Source organism: Taudactylus pleione, unplaced genomic scaffold, assembly GCF_031769625.1.
Source record: "Taudactylus pleione unplaced genomic scaffold, aTauple2 ptg000592l, whole genome shotgun sequence".
In the NCBI taxonomy this organism is placed as follows: domain Eukaryota; kingdom Metazoa; phylum Chordata; class Amphibia; order Anura; family Myobatrachidae; genus Taudactylus; species Taudactylus pleione.
The window spans coordinates 2,951,282-2,971,708 of record NW_028284994.1 but is presented as its reverse complement, the minus strand read 5'-3'; the positions used below and the strand labels follow the sequence as shown (position 1 = coordinate 2,971,708).

Here is a 20,427-nt window from a genome sequence, read left to right as displayed (position 1 = left end):
TATATAATAAATATGTGTTGGTTCAATTAGTATTAATTCAAACTGAGTGGTACTGTATTTCTGTTAGGGCATGTGCATGACTCTTTGGAGTATAGTCGAGCTACAGCCTTGAGGGTTGGAATTCTTGGCTGGATGCAGCTGTATAACAGCTTTGTGAGCTGGGGGAAGACTTGGCTTGTTGGGACTAAAGGCTGTAGATGATGAAGCGACCAGTGGCATAACTAATGGGGGGGTGAGCAGAGCATGTGCCCCAGGTGCCATTGGAATGGCAGCACTGGGGGCACTGCTGGCTGTGGTCAAGGACACTAAGGTCAGTGTAGTGTGACAAAATGGAGTTCAATCAGCACTACACAGAGTAAAATACAGACAGCTGCCGGCCGGCGGCTGTGTGTTTGTTTTAATTAGCAGCAGGACCGGCGCCCAGCACCATCCTGTTTTTCATGGACACACCCCTTCCCTCCCCATGAGCATTTACCCAATAGTGCTAGCGGAAGGGTAGAGGGCGGGCTCAGGCAGGGATCAGGGCTGTGCTCCAGGTGACGGAACTCCTAGTCTGTACCAGTGTCCGCCACTAATGAGCAGTCAATGAGAGTCAGACAGACTCTCATTGACTGCTGCGCCCCCTGCCGGAGCCGTGCTTGGGCTCACTTATGAGCTCCATCTTCTGGCTCCTGCAGTGGGTGATGGGACAGATGTCATGATGTCTTTTCCATAATGCAGAGTGGGCCAGCCCAGAAGGACAGAGGAACTGATGGCTGCGGCAGGAGCAGGAGCGGGGATTCAGGTAAGTGTTTTTTTTATGTGTGCATCTGCTGGGGGGGTAGAGAGGCACCACTTCTGGCTAGTGGGGGCACTGTATCAGGGGGAGACCACAACTGGGGACTACTACTAAGGAGGGAACTATTACTGGGGTCACTGCTTCAGGGAGGACTACTACTAGGGGCACTGCATTGGGGGGGACCACTACTGGGAACTACTACTGGGGGCACTGCATCATTGGGGACCACTACTGAGAGGACTACTACTGGGGGCACTGCATCGAGGGGGACTACTACTGGGGGCACTATACAAAGGGCACTGTATAGGGAGGACTACTAATGGGGGAACTATATAAGGGGCTTACTACTGGTGGCACTGCACAGGAGGGACCGCTACATGGGGCATTGAAAAGTGGCAACCACTGCAGGTAGCAGTGCATAGGGGGGATAACTACTGAGGGCCTGCATAAGGGTAACAACTACTGGGGGCATGTATAAGGGGGACAACTACTGGGGGCACTTTATAAGGGGCACTACTGGGAACCTGCATAAGGATGATCACTCCTGGGGCACTGCATAAGGACCACTGCATATGGGGGATCCACCACTGGGGACACTGTATAAGGGGAACTAATGGTGGGCTACATAAGGGGGACAAAGGACACTGTGAAAGGGGCACTGCATATGGGGCATCACTACTGGGGGCCTGCTTAAGGGGGAACACTACTGGGGGCACTGTAAAAGGGGAACTAATGGGGGCTGCATATGGGGGACTGCTACTAGGGGTACTGTATAAGGGGCACTACTGGTGGCCTGCATAAGATGGATTACTACTGGGGGCATTGCATACTGGGGTACTGCATAAGGGCACTACTGGGGCCTGCATAAGGGGGACCACTACGAGGGGCACTGCTTAGGGGGACTGTATAAAGGGTTTTGCATTAAGATGCATATGGAAAGAAATGTTGGCAGGGACAAGAAAGGGGTGTTTCATGTTGACATGCCCCATTTTACAGTGGCCATGCCCCTTGTGACCATGCCCATTATTCACCATGCGCACCGCAGGTGTGCGAGCATAGAGGGGGCTCCATTTTTAAATTTACCCTGGGCTCCAAATACCCTAGTAACACCATGGATGCAACCTTTGGGCTGTGCTGCAGCCTTGAGGGCTGGTAACACTTGGCTAGTTGTGGCCAGTGGGCCATGCCACAGCCTTGTGGGCTGGAATAACTTGGCTGGATGCAGCCTGTGGGCTGGAGCATATGAAGTAGACCCTGGGCCGAGCAGCAGCCTTTGGGGCTGGTATAACTTGGCCAGATGTTGCCAGTGGGCTGTTGAATATGAAGCAGCCACTGGGCTGTGTGGCAGCCTTGAGGGCCAGAGCAACTTGGCTAGATGTGGCAGAAGCAAGAATTAACATAAGCAAATTCATTGGTGTAGGAGCGTGGAACTGTGCATTGATGGTGCTTTAGTGTGGCCAGTGCCACCAGATTGACACAAGCAACAGATGCTGTAGTGTGGCCTGTGCTGACAGATTGACACAAGCAGCTTTTGATGCAATGTGGACTGTGCTACCTGCATGACACAAATGGCAGGTAGATAGTATGCTATAGGAGGCAGGTATACTGGTGCTCAACTGGAAGACAGGAGACAAAGCCAGAACTGGAAACACAAAAACAGGTCCAATCAGAAAATCTCTGCTAGCCTCTCTAATGACAGACCAGTGTGCAGCTAGCCTGTGCACACTGACAAGACAATTAACTAGTGAGCAGCTGATACTGAACTCAGGCTGACAGTTAATTACTGAACACTTGTGATCAGCACACAGACAGACAGGATTAATTGCAAAGTTCTAGTAGCAGCTAAGACTAGGAACTGCAACAAAGATGATCAGCTAACCACAGATCCTAACAATTTATTTTGAGGGGATGGGTTTGGTCCTGTGCTAGGGATCCTAGCAGTCAAAATCCTGATGCCGTCATCCCTACAGATGGACCCAGTTTGTTACCAATCTCAGCACAATCATTCCCATGAATCACGCTATACGCCATGCTGCGCAATGGTGCATCCCCAATCAAACCTATGTAGATGCACTCGTGGGTCCCCGATTGCATGAGTGCATCTCTTTAGGACTGAACGGAGATGCTATTGCACATTCCCAATTGTGGGAAGGCATATTTCACCATGCATGGTGCGACTCGCTGTGCTATGAGCAATAATGCAGCTGGGATCATCTGTACCAGGTTACAATCTCAATGCCTCCAGGTAAATAAGCCTACCCTAACCCTGACCCTAACCCTGACCCTAACCCTTGCTCCCTGCAGCCTAAACCTAACCTCCCCCTAGTGCCTAAACCTAAGCCTCCCTCCCTAAACCCTATACCTAACCTCCCCACCCTGCAGCCTTAACCTAACCCTCCCCCTGGAGACAACCCTTACCCCTAACCCCAGTATTTGCTTTTGGAATTCCAGTGGTCGGGCTGCTGGTGCCGGTATTCTAATTAGTGTTGGGATTCTGGCATCAGGAGACACCTGTTTAATAGATCTGTTTAAGCCCTTTAAATGATTTGACTGAAGAGAGAGAGAAAAAAACATTCACTTTGCTCCTGACAATGTTGCTTTGAGCACAGAAACGTGTTGAGCTTATATTCATAAACTTTTATTATACGGCTATGATTCTGTCTGGGCGTTGCATTACACCAATTGCTGACTGCTACCTGCATGTGTTATTGGTTATCCACGGGAGCAGCAAGCTCCAAATAGCCACCTAGCAACGTTTGGGAGATCCAATCACCGGAGGTGTCACACTGGTCAGACACCCATACTGCCCATTGCCCCCAGATGAGCAGCTAAGTTTCAATGAGCTACCTTGCAAGAGTGTGGAGTTTCAGTGTTGGCTGTGAATACTGAGGGTGCAGCACTGCCAAAACTACCATGCCGCCCACCACTCTCAGGCAGATAGTGGTGGTATAAGCATACTAAGCCTACATATGGGATTAAGCTGCTGGCAACTATACAATAACCAAGAGGACAGTGTCAGCATTACCTGCGATATCCATCACTATAACTATAATACACTCCAGGTATTATATACTATAATTACATATTGAAAAGGACAGCAAACAACACAGAGCATATTTAATATGCATACTATTTATACAATATTAGTTATAATACCTTTGAGATTTCCAACATATTTGAGAGTGTGGAACTTTTATACAGTGCAACTTGCACATTTCAATATGTGTGGATATAAACTATAGTTGCAATTAGTTATTTATGGATAATTATTTTTTTGTTCTTTACAGTACATATATCATGCAATCTATAATATTATAACTTTAGAGTTATTTATATATGTGCAGTATTATGTGATTTTAGCATTTTTATAATATGATAATACGTCTTTTTAATGAGTAAAATTCATTTATATTTAATCCATTTAATCTATTTGAATGCGTGGCCACTATTTGTTGCTTCAATAGTCTTTAGGAGAATTATATGCAATCTCGTTTGTGGCAGCTGCGACTAATCTTATGTAAATTGTACACTGAGCACCACAGTCAGCAATATAATATATATATACATATATATATATATATATATATATATATATTATACTATATACACATTCTGTTTTAGAACAAGTACATATAACCCTAAAAAAATAAATAACTGAGATCTATTATACTGTATGCACACAGATACATAGAGGACATGATTTAGGGCCTGATTCAGAGATGTATACTAATCCAATGGTAAGTGCACATCTCCTATGGTTACTGTTCTGTCCATGTGCAGAATGGGTCATGCCATCTCGCATACACTTCCTCAATGCCTCTGCATGATTGACAGACAGAAGCTATTGGGGGGTGGTGTGGGAGGGTGGGGCCAGCAGGTGTTCCAAGAAATGGGGGGTGTCACCCCCATTTCTGGAAGATCTAAGGCCAGGATCTGCATCTTTTGATGCAGACTTCCTGGCCTCACAAGCAGCCAAGATCCTGTCAGCCTGTGTAAGATGAGGGTTTCTCAGCTGGCTGATGCTGGGTAACACTGCTACCATAAGTTGCAGTGGTGATACTAGACTGTGACCTCAGTCACAGTGCTGGCATCACAGGTGAAGCTATAAATGTTTTAAAAGGACAGTATTGCACGTTCACTTGTGTGCAGCTCTGCAACACTGTCCATCACTAAATAAGGCCCTTAGTTCAAAAAATATATATTTAAATTGTAATTTTTTATCTTCTATATATCAAATTAATTAAAATTCAGAAATCAGTGTAGAACAATTTATATAATGAAATAATTCCTGAACTACAGATGGGTGACCTTTCTAGTAATGACATGAGATTATACGCTTACTCTGCTGTTAAATAAAATGTACCCATTCTTTACATTACATACCCTTCACACATCAGGTTTAGTTCCAAATTTTGAAATGGATGTCTTTGCACCCAGTCATGGACAGTAAATATTCCACCTATAATGAGATCTCCTTCCTGGGAATATTCATATGGAAATAAATATGGATTTCTTTCAGAAATACGACATCCAGGCGCTGTGCTCAGTGTCTCAGATTCACAGAGTGAAATACTCAGGAAGAACAACCAAAGAATTTGGTGTAAAATATTAAATAAATTGTTAAATTGTTGAAAGAAATGGTAGATTGTCTCCTCTTCTTTCCATATCCGCACTGACAGCAGAAGCCTGAGGAAATAGTGAAGGCTTAGTGAGTAATATGACCTAACTTACTTTTGTAAGAAAGTCACTTTGTGCAGTATAAAGATGCTTTTTGCTGCAAATTGTGTGGTGATAACATTAACTTGTGTTTGCAACCCCATGCACTGGGGATTCACATACAATTAAGCGCACCCATTAAAACCTACATAAATGTAAATGCATGTATATATCCAATACACTTTACAGTAAGTCTATATTGTTTTATTTAAAAAAATCTGAATATATACTCAAACCTGCCTACAGAGCGGTACAATAATTAGTGTCTACAGACAACAGTGAAGCATGTTGGAGGTTCCTTGCAAGTTTGGGGCTGCATTTCAGCAAATGGAGTTGGGGATTCGATCAGGATTAATGGTGTCCTCAATGCTGAGAAATACATTCAGGTACCTACTTATCCATAATGCAATACCATCAGGGAGGCATCTGATTGGCCTTGATCTCAACATCATCAAGTCTGTCTGGGATTACATGAAGAGACAGAAGGATGTGAGAAAGCTACATCCACAGAAGATCTGTGATTAGTTATCCAAGATGTTTGGAACAACCTCCCAGCTGAGTTCCTTCAAAAACTTTGTGCAAGTGTACTTAGAATAATTTATGCTGTTTTAAAGCCAAATGGTCGCACCAAATATTGACTTGATTTAAATTTATCTTCTGGTCATTCACTTTGCAATTTGTTAATTGATAAAATTAAACTATTAACACTTCTATTTATGAAAGCATTCCTACTTTGCTGCATTTTTTCCACACCAGCCAAAAACTTTTGCACAATAATATACAGCAGCGGCTACTGCCCTCTTACCTGAGGGAGGCTGCCACTGCTGCTGGCCTGGCACCTTCTCAATGAATCTGGCAGACATAAAGACCAGCATATGCCCATGAGTTGTAGTGGCACCACGCATGTGAATGCTGAACACCAGCTCCATTGATTGCAGTCCTGAGAAGCCCTGTAGGGCTGCACAAAAAGCAGAGCAGCAGTTTCCACTGGAAGCTGCTCTCTGGTTATTACAGCCCAGACTGGCAGTCCCAGGAGGATGAGACACCTCCTCCTGGCTGCCTGTCTTCTGCGTGATTGGCAGGTGGTGCTTCCAATAGGAATCCACATCCAGTCACAGCAGTGCAGTCACGGACTGCACTGGCTCACTGAAGTAGCAAATTTTACTGGGGGGGCTGCAGCCTCACAGCCCCTAGGTAAAATCCACCACTGGATATATATATAATACCAATATGCACAATCAATATCTCATTAGACGGTCCTGATAATGTCCATATAACATATGTGTGGTACTGCACATCCATCTGACCCTTTTCCCATAGGGTAATAAGCTGTATAAATAATATTTATAGGAGGTGCACAATAGAGAAGTATATAAAAACTCAAACATTTTACTTAATTTTGATTAAAACCACTCACATAGGCAATGTGTAATACATTGCAATATCACAATACAAGCATTAGAAGTGGAGACATCTGTATCTGATAAGCAACTCTGAACTGGAATCCTTTGATGTTTTCCCAAACTCCTTTCTGAACCCATGATGTCTGCACAATCACATACATGTCATACCACCCCAGACTTGACTAGTCCAATCAGAATTCCTCAGTGGGGTGTGGCCATCAGTTACTGTTTAGATAGGATAGAACTATATTGAGTCACATGATTCCAGTTAACCAATCTCCACTGCAAATTTACAAATTTAATGTCCACAAAGGGACATTAATGGGATACTCCGATATCACATCAAATGACCTCACATTATGGGCACCTTTTTTATGGAGAGCACCATAGATTAAAACAGGCTATAGTCTAATTCTACATTTTTCTGATTCTTTTTATATAATGCCTGATTATATATATATATATATATATATATATATATATATATAGAGAGAGAGAGAGAGAGAGAGAGAGAGAGAGAGAGAGAGAAAGAGAGAGAGAGAGAGAGAGAGAGAGAGAGAGAGAGAGAGATATGGACATAGATAATATAATATATATTGTTGCATGGGGTATATAAATGAGGACTCCAGACAGGGAGGTGCTTAGTGAAGCATCGTCTTTTTAATGGCAGCAAACACTGCACCTTAGCATATGTGAGCATAGGCCTTGATGCATACAGGCACATATTGGAAAATAAGCAAATAAACATAAATTAAATGCCCCAGCGCTCCTTGTACATAACAGTCAGCAGTTACAATATCTCTGGACCTTCCAGGTCCTGGCACCCTAATGCTAACCACACCCCGGGATATCACCTGGCCAGTTTACCCAGCATCAGGAGCAAAAAGCATCAGGTTTAAACCCTTCCTGTGCTCCAGTGTTTATTTCAGCTGGGTCTGTGTAAATGTTAAAAGCTAAAATTCCACATCTTAACTGCTAAAGCAAAATTCATAGGTTTTACTCCAGCCTCCCCTAGAGTGAGCTGATCCCAACAGAATGTGGGCAATTCAGGTGAGAGACAACTCCTCTCACCACAATGTATATATACTTCATGTTTAGTCCAGCTATCTGATAAGAGTAAACAAATATAGTGAGGGTGCCCTCCACTGAAAGCATCATAAGTATACTCCGTAGGATACAGACATATCTCGTGTTTCTGCATACCATCATGCAACCATGTAGTGCATCTTCATGGAGCACATAAAGGTGAGCTACCTGTTTTATTTATATGTCATTCACATGTCCTGGTGAAAGTACCTTGAAGGTCTTGAAACATTGACAGCACAAATGTGATTTTATCCTTGTTTGCGGGTCAGATGGACCGATTGAGGAGTATATATTTATAAATATATATATATATATATATATATATATATATATTTATTTATATATATATATATATATATATATATACAGAAAATGGAGTTACCTTTAGATTGCTCTCTCAAATGTCAGTAACCACACCAACAGCTGCTCCCCTCACAGAACCCCCTGTTAGAAGGGCCAAATTTAAACACAAAAAATATATAAGAAAGAGGGCGCTCAATAGAGATTTTAAATTTATAGAATTTTACAACACAAGAACAATGTCCTTTTGGTAGATAACATATAAAAAACAAACAGTTCTTATTCGGTGAAACACAGTGATATCTTCTGGATCCTGATTTCTTTCTTTAGGGAAGTAAAACTTCACAAGGCCACTTTTCAATTGAAGAAAAAGACTCCCAAATTGAAAGTTTCTTCACAGGCAATAATGGAAACTTCAGATGTAGGTCAATAATTTTAACACAAAGTTCCCTGAGGATAAACCCTCGCACCAAAAATACACCCAATAAATGAATCAATAAAACATATAGAACATATGTAAATTTATTAAAACTTAAAAATATTTTTTCATATAAAAAAAGAAATTGATTCCAGGCATATACCATCATAGTTCATATAACATTTTAATAAAACATAGCTTTGTTTGTGGGTGTAATATGTAAATATCCACATCAGTGTGGACCCAACAAACATGCCCAGTAAGTACGCAATGCATTTTGTTCTTCAGGGGTAACTTCTAACAACATTTTAACAAATACAACAAATAAAAACATTGGTGTCAGAAAAAAGTGTGAGTCAAATTAATTTGTTCAAGATATATCACTTGCTACAGTACTACCTATATAGATGTATAATACACAATTACTAAAGAAGAGGTAAAAAATAACCTTAAGTGGTTAGAACAGTTTTGTTCTTATTACTACAATCCACTTAGATAATCATAGAATACAAAAATACATACCACAAAGAATTACGCCACACCGGGTGAATGAATGGTATTCTCTGGAATCCTACACAACACTTTTAAAAGAGTACCTATAATTACTGTAGCAGACTGAATTTGCTCAAAATCACATTAAATAGAGCACATATGTATTACATATTACCAATTTTTTGACCTGGTTTTAATACTCACAGATTAAATCATGAGAATAAAACCACCTTTCACTGACAGTGAATCTATCAAGGCACATATAAACTGAAAAAAGTCACTGAAAAGGTCAAACAGCTATATATAAGACCCCAAAATGCCTTATTAGCATCATCACTTTATCTCCAATATCTGAGTATATAAATATACAAAACATATATACAAATCACTAATTAAGAACAACTTTTTCATCCAGAAAGACAATCAAATGCCCCAAAATATCTCACATTGTCTAAATGTATGGCCTATGTGGCCTATATGAATTCTTGGGCTTTATTAACTTTTTTTGAGTGGTTAATTTAGCTCAGTGGGTATACAGATATATTTTGTTGTAGTTCAGCTATGAGTACGATTTGTTTCATGACAGTTATATTGTTTCACCACTAGATGGAGTGATAGATGGGCATATTAACTATTTACAAAATTATAATAGACATATTTAATGTATATTATCAGATTTTTTGATTTTGAGATAAATTCTTATGTTTTATGGGTATAGGATGTTTTTATACATCACCAGATGTTAGCACATTTTATTGATGTTTTGGTCTATGGGGATTTTACTGTTTTTTTTTACACATACTGTATTAATTGTTAACATTTAGCTATTATTGATTTGTTCATGAGAAATATTATCACTTGTTTATTTGTACTGCAATGATCTGTGGTTTACACAATGTCATAATACTCCCTGACATGTATACATGATGTTATATTTGTCATAGGTTTAACACAGGCACTTTATTAAAGGTATATTGAATTATATGTGATGGCTAGATATATGTAATGTTTTATACAATGTACAGTGCACTTTATGTGGTGTTATCTGAATTATACAATTGTTGTTGGTTCATACTGTAGTGTGTTGCCATGGTGTTGGGGTTGTGTCTGTTATGTCACCACCGGATTGACCAGAAGTGCGTGGATGGGGAAAGTCATTGGTGGGGGTAAGTTTTGTTTTACTATTTATATTTCATGTTGCACATTGTATTTTTTGTCCTGAGGAAGGGGATACAATCCCCGAAATATAGACCTCAATAAATCACCAAGTGTGTATTGTTTCACTAAAGTACAACCTCTGACTGCCACATGATTCTGTGTATATATTTATATAAATATATATATATATATATATATATATATACACACACACTACCGTTCAAAAGTTTGGGGTTACCAGACATTTTGTGTCTTACATGATAACTGACTTTTATTTATCAAATGAGTTGTAAAATGAATAGAAAATATAGCCAAGACATTGGCAAGATTACAAATAATGATTTGTATTTCAAACAACAATATTGTCCTTAAAACATTGCTTTCATCAAAGAATGCTCCTTTTGAAGCAATTACAGCATTGCAGACCTTTGGCATTCTAGATGTTCATTTGTTGAGGTAATCTGAAGAAATCTCTCCCCACGCTTCCTAAAGCACCTCCCACAAATTGGATTGGCTTTATGGGCACTTCTTGCATACCATATGGTCAAGGTGCTAAAATAACAGCTCAATGGGGTTGAGATCTGGTGACTGCACTGGCCACTCCATAACAGACAGAATACCAGCTGCCTGCTTCTTCCCTAAATAGTTCTTGTATAATTTGGAGGTGTGCTTTGGGTCATTGTCCTGTTGGAGGAGGAAATTGGCTCCAATCAAGCGCTGTCAACAGGGTATGGCATGGCATTGCAAAATGGAGTGACAGCCTTCCTTATTCAAAATAATTTTTACCTTGTACAAATCTCCCACTTTACCTGCACCAAGCAGCCCAAAACCATCACATTACCTCCACAATGCTTGACAGATGGTGTGAGACACTCTTCCAGCATCTTTTCACTTGTTCTGCATCTCACAAATGTTCTTCTGTGTGATCCAAACACCTCAAACTTTGATTCGTCTTTCCATAACACTTTTTTCCAATCTTCCTCTGTCCAATATCTGTGTTCTTTTGCCCATATTAATCTTTTCCTTTTATTGGCCAATCTCAGATATGTCTTTTTCTTTGCCACTCTGCCTAGAAGGCCAGCATCCCAGAGTCACCACTTTACTGTAGATGTTGACACTGGCGTTTTGCGGGTACCATTTAATGAAACTGCCAGTTGAGAACTTGTGAGGCATCTATTTCTCAAACTAGAGACTCTAATATACTTGTCTTCTTGCACAGTTGTGCACCGGGGCCTCCCACTTCTATTTCTACTCTGGTTAGAGCCTGTTTGTGTTGTTCTCTGAAGGGAGTAGTAAATACAATAGTAGGAAATGTTAAGTTTCTTGGCAATTAGTTGCATGGAATAGCCTTAATTTCTATGAACAAGAATAGGCTATTGAGTTTCACATGAAAGTTCTCTTTTTCTGGCCATTTGGAGAGTATAATCGAACCCACAAATGTGATGCTCCAGATGCTTAACTAGCTCAAAGGAAGGCCAGTTTTATAGCTTCTCTAACAAGCAAACCCATTTTCAGCTCTGCTAACATAATTGCACAAGGGTTTACAAGGGTTTTCTAATCATCCATTAGTCTTCTAACATGCTTAGCAAACACAATGTACCATTAGAACACTGGAGCGATGGTTGCTGGAAATGGGCCTCTATACACCTGTGTAGATATTCATTTTAAAACCAGACGTTTGCAGCTAGTATACTCATTTACCACATTAACAATCTAGAGAGTATATTACTGATTAATTTATTGTTATCTTCATTGAAAAAAACTGCTTATCTTTCAAAAACAAGGACATTTCTAAGTGACCCCAAACTTTTGAACAGTAGTATATATATATATTGACAAGAATCACATAGACCAGGTAAAATCCAACAGCAGCTATATTTCTCACCACAGGCTGGTATACAGGATTTAGCAGTTTCACAGACAAGATGTTACATAGAGCCTTCCAAACAGCAATATAGTACCTCAGTGGACTCACCAGTACCTCTAACACATTTTCATATTTCAGTTTTTTGCCCACAAAAACTACAAGTTTTTTATATGTGAATGTTTTATACTTCTACAGTAGTATTTTGAAGGGTTTATCCAGAATGGCCTTTTTCTAATTCTCCAGTATAAACTGTAAAGTTTCTAAACATACCTTTTTCTCTATATAAATATATATATATATATATATATATATATATGGCATAAAGCTTGGCACTCCTCCTCAGTCAGTGATTTTCGGGTGCCCTCCGCAAGTAACAAAAAACTGTAGTGTAGAAAGTGGTAGCAGCGGCACTCCTTAGTAATAAATCAATAAACAGATGAAGTTCTAAACTTCTTTACTTCAACGTTTCAATCTTTTGGATTTTCGTCAGGAAAATCCAAAAGATTGAAACGTTGAAGTAAAGAAGTTTAGAACTTCATCTGTTTATTGATTTATTACTAAGGAGTGCCGCTGCTACCACTTTCTATATATATATATATATATATATATATATATATATATATATATATATATATATACATATATGGTTTGGCACTGCAAGGACATTAGGAATGTGAAATGTCCAGTTCAGGTGTTGCCTCAATCAGAGTCTGTAATGGCAGCTGATTAAAGACACATGTGTGAGGCTTGTTTAAGAACTTCGGAGACACTGGCAGGCTTGTACTGGGCTGCCGGGGATTTGGGGGATTCCCCGGTGGGCCCCCCTGCTTCATAGCCATGGCCTCTATTGCTGGAGGGTGTGGCCTAGCGCTGGACACTGGCTGCTATACTGTCCCCCCTGTGTCACTGTCTCACTGTAGTTGCAGGTTGCAGAAGGCAAGTGAGTGCGTACAGTGGGTGGCAGTCTCTCTGGCATTGTTTGCACCAATCCAGTAGCCCTGATGATGTCACACGCCACAGGGGTAGGGGTTGAGGAGTTGGGAGCAGCAGAGCCTGGGAAGCTGATTAAGTATAGGCTGCTGCAGGGGTGGGAGGGTGTGAAATCGCCCAGGCTGGTTCAGGGGAGAGGAGGAGGAGGTAGGAACAGGAAGTGCAGAGAGATCATGTGACAAAGAGGGGCCAGGCTCCACCCCCTCCTCTCCATGGAGTTGGACTGTTGCAGTGATTTCCAATTCCTTCCCCTGCACAGCTGCCTGTTCTCTGTCACAGTGACTGACATCCTGGCTGATGGCTGATGTATGTCATGCAGCATTGCTAACAGTATCTCTCCTTCCAGCAAATGTCTCTAGGTAAGAAAGGAGAGTAAAAAACATTGATAAGTATGACCCAAACCCTCCCCCACGTGTTCCTCTATGTGTATAGTATGTCAATGTATATATACTATGTATGTTCATGTGTGTCTGTGTATACTAGGTATCTGTATGTATATTATGTATGTTTATAGTAGTATGTACATGTGTGTCTATGTATACTAGGTATCTGTATGTATACTATGTATGTGTGTACTATGTAAATGTATGTATACTATGTATGTGTATAGTAGTTTGTACATGTGTGTCTATGTATACTAGGTATCTTTATGTATACTATGTATGTGTGTACTATGTAAATGTATGTATACTATGTATGTGTATAGTAGTATGTACATGTGTATATGTGTATAGTAGGTATCTGTATGTTTGCTCTGTATGTGTATACTATGTATGTGTATACTATGTATGTACATATGTGTCTGTGTTTACTAGATATCTATATGTATAGTATGTATGTGTATAGTAGGTATCTCTATGTATACTATGTATGCGTATAGTATTATGTACATATATATATATGTATAGTAGGTATCTGTATGTATGCTCTGTATGTGTATACTATGTATGTGTATACTATGTATGTACATATTGTGTCTGTGTTTACTAGATATCTATATGTATAGTATGTATGTGTATAGTAGGTATCTCTATGTATACTTTGTATGTGTATAGTAGGGGTGAGCGGGTTCGGATTTCTGAAATCTGAACCCCCCTGAGCCCTCCCGATCCGAGGCCGATCCGAGTCAGGCTCGACTTTTCCCGCCTGACTCGGATCTGAAATCGAGACAAAACGTCATCATCCCGCCTTCCGGATCTTGCGGGTTTTGGATCCTATATAAGGTACCCGCGTTGGCGCCATTTTGTCACTCGGCTGTGGACAGTGAAGAGGGAGGGTGGGCGTTAGGGCTGGCTGGGCTGTGTAGTGTAGTGTAGTGTAGTGAAGTGCAGAGTAGTGTTGTGCTGCGCTGTGCTGCTGTTGTCCATAGGTGCTGTGTACACTACTTCAAAGTCCATAGGGGATGGCTGTGTTGTGCTGTGCTGCTGTTGTCCATAGGGGCTGTGTCCACTACTTCAAAGTCCATAGGGGTTGGCTGGACTGTGTTGTGCAGTCAGTTGTCCATAGGGGCTGTGTCCACTCCAAAGTCCTGTGCAGTATCCCAGTCCTAAAGGGGTGCTGTAGTGTTGTCCAGAGGGTGCTCTTTCCATCAGGGGTGCTCCCCCCAAGTGCTAAAAAAAATATTTTTTTCTGTGTTTGTGAATTGTGTGCGCAGTAGCCGCACGTGCATCAACAAAGTAGTGCCAAGCGTGCACCTGTGTCATAAGTAAAGGGCCGGCTGGCTTGACTGTTAAAGGGTGCTGTAACCCCCAAAGTACACTCCAAACCAAATAAAAAAATATTTTTTTTCTGTGTTTGTGAATTGTGTGTGCAGTAGCCGCACGTGCATCAACAAAGTAGTGCCAAGCGTGCGCCTGTGTCATAAGTAAAGGGCCAGCTGGCTTGACCATTAAAGGGTGCTGTAACCCCCAAAGTACACTCCAAACAAAATAAAAAAATATTTTCTGTGTTTGTGAATTGTGTGCACTGTGGCTGCACGTGCATAAACAAAGGAGCAGCGCCAAGCGTGCGACTGTGTCCCATAAGTAAAGAGCCGGATGGCTCATTTCTTAAAGGGTGGTGTAACCCACAAAGTGTACTACTCTCCTGCAAAAATAAAAAAATATTTTCTGTGTTTGTGTGCGCCTTAGCCGCACGTATATATCAAATTAATATAACATAAATGGAGGACCAAACTTTCTCCGATAAAAATAAAATAGGGAAAGATCAAGAACCACTTCCTCCTAGTGCTGAAGCTGCTGCCACTAGTCATGACATAGATGATAACATGCCTTCAATGTCATCTGCCAAGGCTGATGCCCAATGTCATAGTAGAGGGCACATACAATCCCAAATGACAAAGTTCAGGAAAATGACCTTAAAAAAAACATTTAAATCATCTGAAGAGAAATGTAAACTTGCCAATATGCCATTTATGACACGGAGTGGCAAGGAACGGCTAAGGTCTTTCCCTATGTTCATGACTAGTGGTTCAGCTTCACATGACGATGGAAGCCCTCCTCCTGCTAAAAAAATCAAACAAGTTAAGCTGGCAAAAGCACAGTGAAGAACTGTGCATTCTAAGAAGATATCACAAATCCCCAAGGAGAGTCCAAGTGTGGTGGCGGTTGCGATGCCTGACCATCCCAGCACTGGATGGGAAGAGGTGGCTCTTTCCACCATTTGCACGCCCCCTGCAAGTGCTGAAAGGAGCACCCACAGCCCACTTGCTGTTATGCAAATTGAAGATGTCACTGGTGAAGTACAACAGGATGAGGATACTGGTGTAGCTGGTGCTGAGGAGGAAGTTGGCGAGGAGGATTCTGATGGTGATGTGGTTTGTTTAAATCAGGCTCCGGGGGAGACAGTTGTTGTCCGTGGGATGAAAAAGCCCATCACGGTCATGCCTCGGCAGAAGACCAAACATTCCACCTCTTTGGTCTGGCAATATTTCTATCCAAATCCGGACAACAACTGTCTTGCCATATGCACCATATGTAAAGGTGAAATAAGTAGGGGTAGGGACGTTAACCACCTAGAAACATCTGCCCTGATACGGCACCTGCAGCGCGTTCATAAAAAGTTACTGTCAAGTTCAGAAACGTTGGCAAAGACCGTAAGCAGTCCAGGGACACCTATATCCCTTTTTCCTGTTTTATCCAAGGAATCAATGGATGAGGAGGATGAGGACGACATCTTGCCTCCGTAGAGCCAGTTTGTGCAGGGACACATTAATTGCCAGCTTGTTTTGTGGGGGCCCAAACGAACCAATCATTTCAGCCACAGTCATGTGGCAGACCCTGGCGCTGAAATGATTGGTTTGTTAAAGTGTGCATGTTCTATTTATACAACATAAGGGTGGGTGGGTGGGAGGGCCCAAGGACAATTCCATCTTGCACCTCTTTTTTTTCTTTGCAGTATGTACTGTTTGGGGCCTAGTTTTTCAAACTGCCATCCTGTCTGCCACTGCAGTCTCACTCCTAGATGGGCCACATGTTTGTGCCGCCCACTCATGTCGCTTAGCATAGTCATCCAGTACCACGATGCAATCTTTTGTCCATAAAAACAATATTGTGAGGTGTGAAGTGTTCAGAATAGACTGGAAATGCGTGTAAATGAAGGTTATTGAGGTTAATAATTGCATAGGAGCAGAAAAACCCACAAATTCTGTGATTTAAACTGTTTTTATGCTTTTTTAAAAAAAAATACAGATCCAAAACACAAAATCCAGAACCCAAAACATGGAAGGATGGTTTTGCCAAAACCAATCCAGATCCAAAACACGAAGAAAGATCCAGATGCAAACCAAAACACAAAACACGAAAAGTGGCCGGTGCACACCCCTAGTGTATAGTAGTATGTACATGTGTGTATGTGTATACTAGGTATCTGTATGTAAACTATGTATGTGTATAGTAGTATGTACATGTGTGTATGTGTATAGTAGGTATCTGTATGTATGCTCTGTATGTGTATAGTAGGTATCTATACTGTATGTATACTATGTAATTATAATCTTAATTAATCTTACCTCCATGTTACAGCAACCCGGATATTCACATCTCCCCCACAAATGCTATCTCTCTATCCTGTGCTCTCTGGAATGCCAGGTCAATCTGTAATAAACTGGTCCCCACCCATGACCTTTTCATCTCCAACTCCATGAATTTCCTAGCCATTACTGAAACCTGGAACTCACCCACTGACACCACCTCTCCTGCTGCTCTAACCTCTGGGGGCTTTGCTTTCTCCCACACATGGGGGTTGCCATGGTGGTGGTGTTGGGGTCCTTCTATCCACCAGTTATTCCTACCAGCTTATGTCTTCTGAACCATACCTTACATTCCCCACATTTGACGTTCATGCTATACACCTCTTCCAACCAGTAAACCTCAGAGTAGCTATCACTTACCATCCCCCTGGCTATCCCTCCAAATTCCTTGACACCTTCGCTTGCTGGCTCCCTCACTTTCTCTCCTCAGATCATCCCTTCATTATCCTAGGTGATTTTAATATTCCTATTGACATTCCCACAGAATCCTCTGTAGCTAAACTCCTTACCCTCACCTCATCATTTGGTCTTGCCCAATGGACCTCATCACCCTCCCATGTGAGTGGGCACTCACTTGACCTGGTCTTTACTCACTTTTGTGATATTTCTGATTACTCCAATTCCCCATTCCCCCTCTCTGACCATCACCTTTTCTCTTTTAACCTATCCCTCTTTCCTTCCCCTCCTTTACGTCCTAAGGTTATCATTACTAAGTGTAATATTGAGGCTATTGACACTGTTGCCTTTTCCTCCCTGCTGGATACTCTTCTCTCCCCTATCCTTTCTCTCTCCTGTCCTGAACAATCTACTTCCTGTACAATTCCTCCCTTACTTCTGCTCTTGACTCTGTTGCTCCTGCAATAACTACTCACCCTCTCAGATCAACACCACAAACCTGGCATTCCAAATGCACCAGAAACCTGCAAAAATGTTCAAGAATTGCCGAGCATCAGTGGAGAAAATCACGCTTTAATGAACTTCCTCCATTTCAAATGTATTCTCTCTTCCTACAGTGCTTCCCTGTATCTCTCCGCACAAACATATTTCAAGAACCTCATCTCCTCCCATTCCTCAAACCCTGGCATCTCTTTGCCACTTTCAACTCCTTCCTCTGCTCTTCCCCTCCTTGGCTCCCCTCCTCACTCTCTGCCCTTGACTTTGCCACCTACTTTACATCTAAAATTGACTCCATACATGAGGACATCATATCCCATAAGACACTCAGCACTCTTCCCCTCCTTGCCCTGACCACCCCTCCCCTTCTGTCTCACCAACTCTGACATCCTTCTCCCCTGTTTCTGGAGAGGAAGTTATGGCCCTCATCTGGTCCTCCCCTCCTTCCACCTCCCCTCTTGACCCATCTCCCTTCCCATCTCCTCTCCTACCTGTCTCCTTCTGCCTGTTCCCATCTGGCTCACCTCATTAATCTCTCCCTATCATGTGGCACTGTACCTTTTGCATTCAAACATGCCCTTGTCTCCCCCATTCTTAAAAAACCTACTCTTGATCCTAACATACTTTCCAACTATCGACCCATCTCTCTTCTCCCTTTTGCTCACAAACTCCTTGAGCATATTGTCTACAATAGCCTTACCACCTTTCTTTCCTCCCAGCCACTCCTTCCATTATCTCCACTCCACTGAAACTGCTTTCACAAAAGTCAGCAATGACCTCATTGCTGTCAAATCCAAGGGCCACTACTCTCTGCTCATTCTCCTTTACCTCTCTGCTGCATTTGACACTGTAGACCACCCTCTCCTCCTGCAAATCCTTTACTCTCTCAGTTTACGTGGCACTGCCCTCTCCTGGCTTTCCTCCTACCTCTCTGATTGTTCCTTCTCTGTGTCCTCTTATGACTACTCCTCGCCCCCACTTCCACTAACAGTAGGAGTTCCCCAAGGTTCTGCTCTTGGACCTCTCCTTTTCTCCCTATATACATCCTCTTTAGGTGAACTCATAAACTCTTTTGATGTCCAATATCATCTCTATGCTGATGACACTCAAATTTACCTTTCCACCCCTGAGCTCTCCCCCTCGCTCCTTACCCATATCTCCAACTGTCTCTCTGCTGTCTCTTCATGGATGTACCAGCACTTTCTTAAACTTAACATATCTAAGACTGAGCTGATCATCTTCCCACCCTCTTCCACTACATCACTTCCCACAATTTCATTATCCATTGATGGCACATCTATTTCCTCTAGCCCCAAAGTGCTCTGTCTTGGAGTTATCCTAGACTCCTCCCTCTCCTTTAAACCACACATTCAGCACCTCTCGCATTCCTGCCGTTCTCACCTAAAAAATATCTCCAGGATTAGACCTTTCCTTACCCAGGATGCCACTAAAACCCTCATCCACTCGCTGGTCATCTCCAGACTGTACTACAGTAACCTTCTCCTAGCTGACCTCCCAGTCTCTCACCTCTCTCCACTGCAATCAGTTCTCAATGCTGCTGCTTGGCTCATATTCCTCTCCAGACATTCTACATCTGCAATTCTTTCCCACCAAAGCAAGGGTTTGGTTGAAGAACCATCACACTTCCACTAAAGCACTGAAACAATAACTTTGAACAGATCCTCAAAAAAGAGTTACGTTTCTCCTTTTTTCTATTGAATCCCATCTGTCCTATTTACATAAAAGTAATGGAAATGGATCCTGGCAAGCTCAGCCACATTACCACCAATGGCCAACACATATTTTGCAAATGCTGCATTCATATTCTTTCTAGCTTCATCTATCACCCTGTTATCCTGCATGCCATGCCAGACCAGACTAGGCATGATAAATTACCATATGATCTTGCAAGAAGGCCAAGCCGATGAAATCCTAGCAATATTGTCTACAATGGAGGTCCTCAATTCCAAATCAGTCATTTTTCCCAGATCATTGCCACCTAAATGCATCAGCAAGAACTCAGGAATACCAAAATGGAAAAGGGGCACAACTGGAAGCCCTGATCCTAGCATCCCCCAAAAATTTATGAGTGGCCAACAATCCACACTATAAAAGGGACAAGCTTATCATCTATAAGGAGGGAGAAAAAGTATTAAAACATTTTATGAATTTGCAAGTAAACTTAACTGAAAAGGAGGATTTCCCAAAAAGAAAAATATTTTGTGTAACCAGCTGCCAGGCTGAATTAAAACAAACTTCATTGCCAATTTGAAGCAAAATAAAGACACATGAGGT

The 20,427-nt window shown here is 41.8% G+C and overlaps 1 protein-coding gene across 1 annotated transcript in view; it reads right to left on the bottom strand.

The window, feature by feature from the left end:
* Positions 1–20,427, bottom strand: part of LOC148481207 (vomeronasal type-2 receptor 26-like) — a 197,273-nt gene that overhangs the window by 162,754 nt on the left and 14,092 nt on the right. The window contains exon 4 of the mRNA XM_088453819.1: positions 20,029–20,131. Coding sequence (XP_088309945.1) covers positions 20,029–20,131 — 103 coding nt within the window. The remainder of the gene's footprint in view (positions 1–20,028; positions 20,132–20,427) is intronic.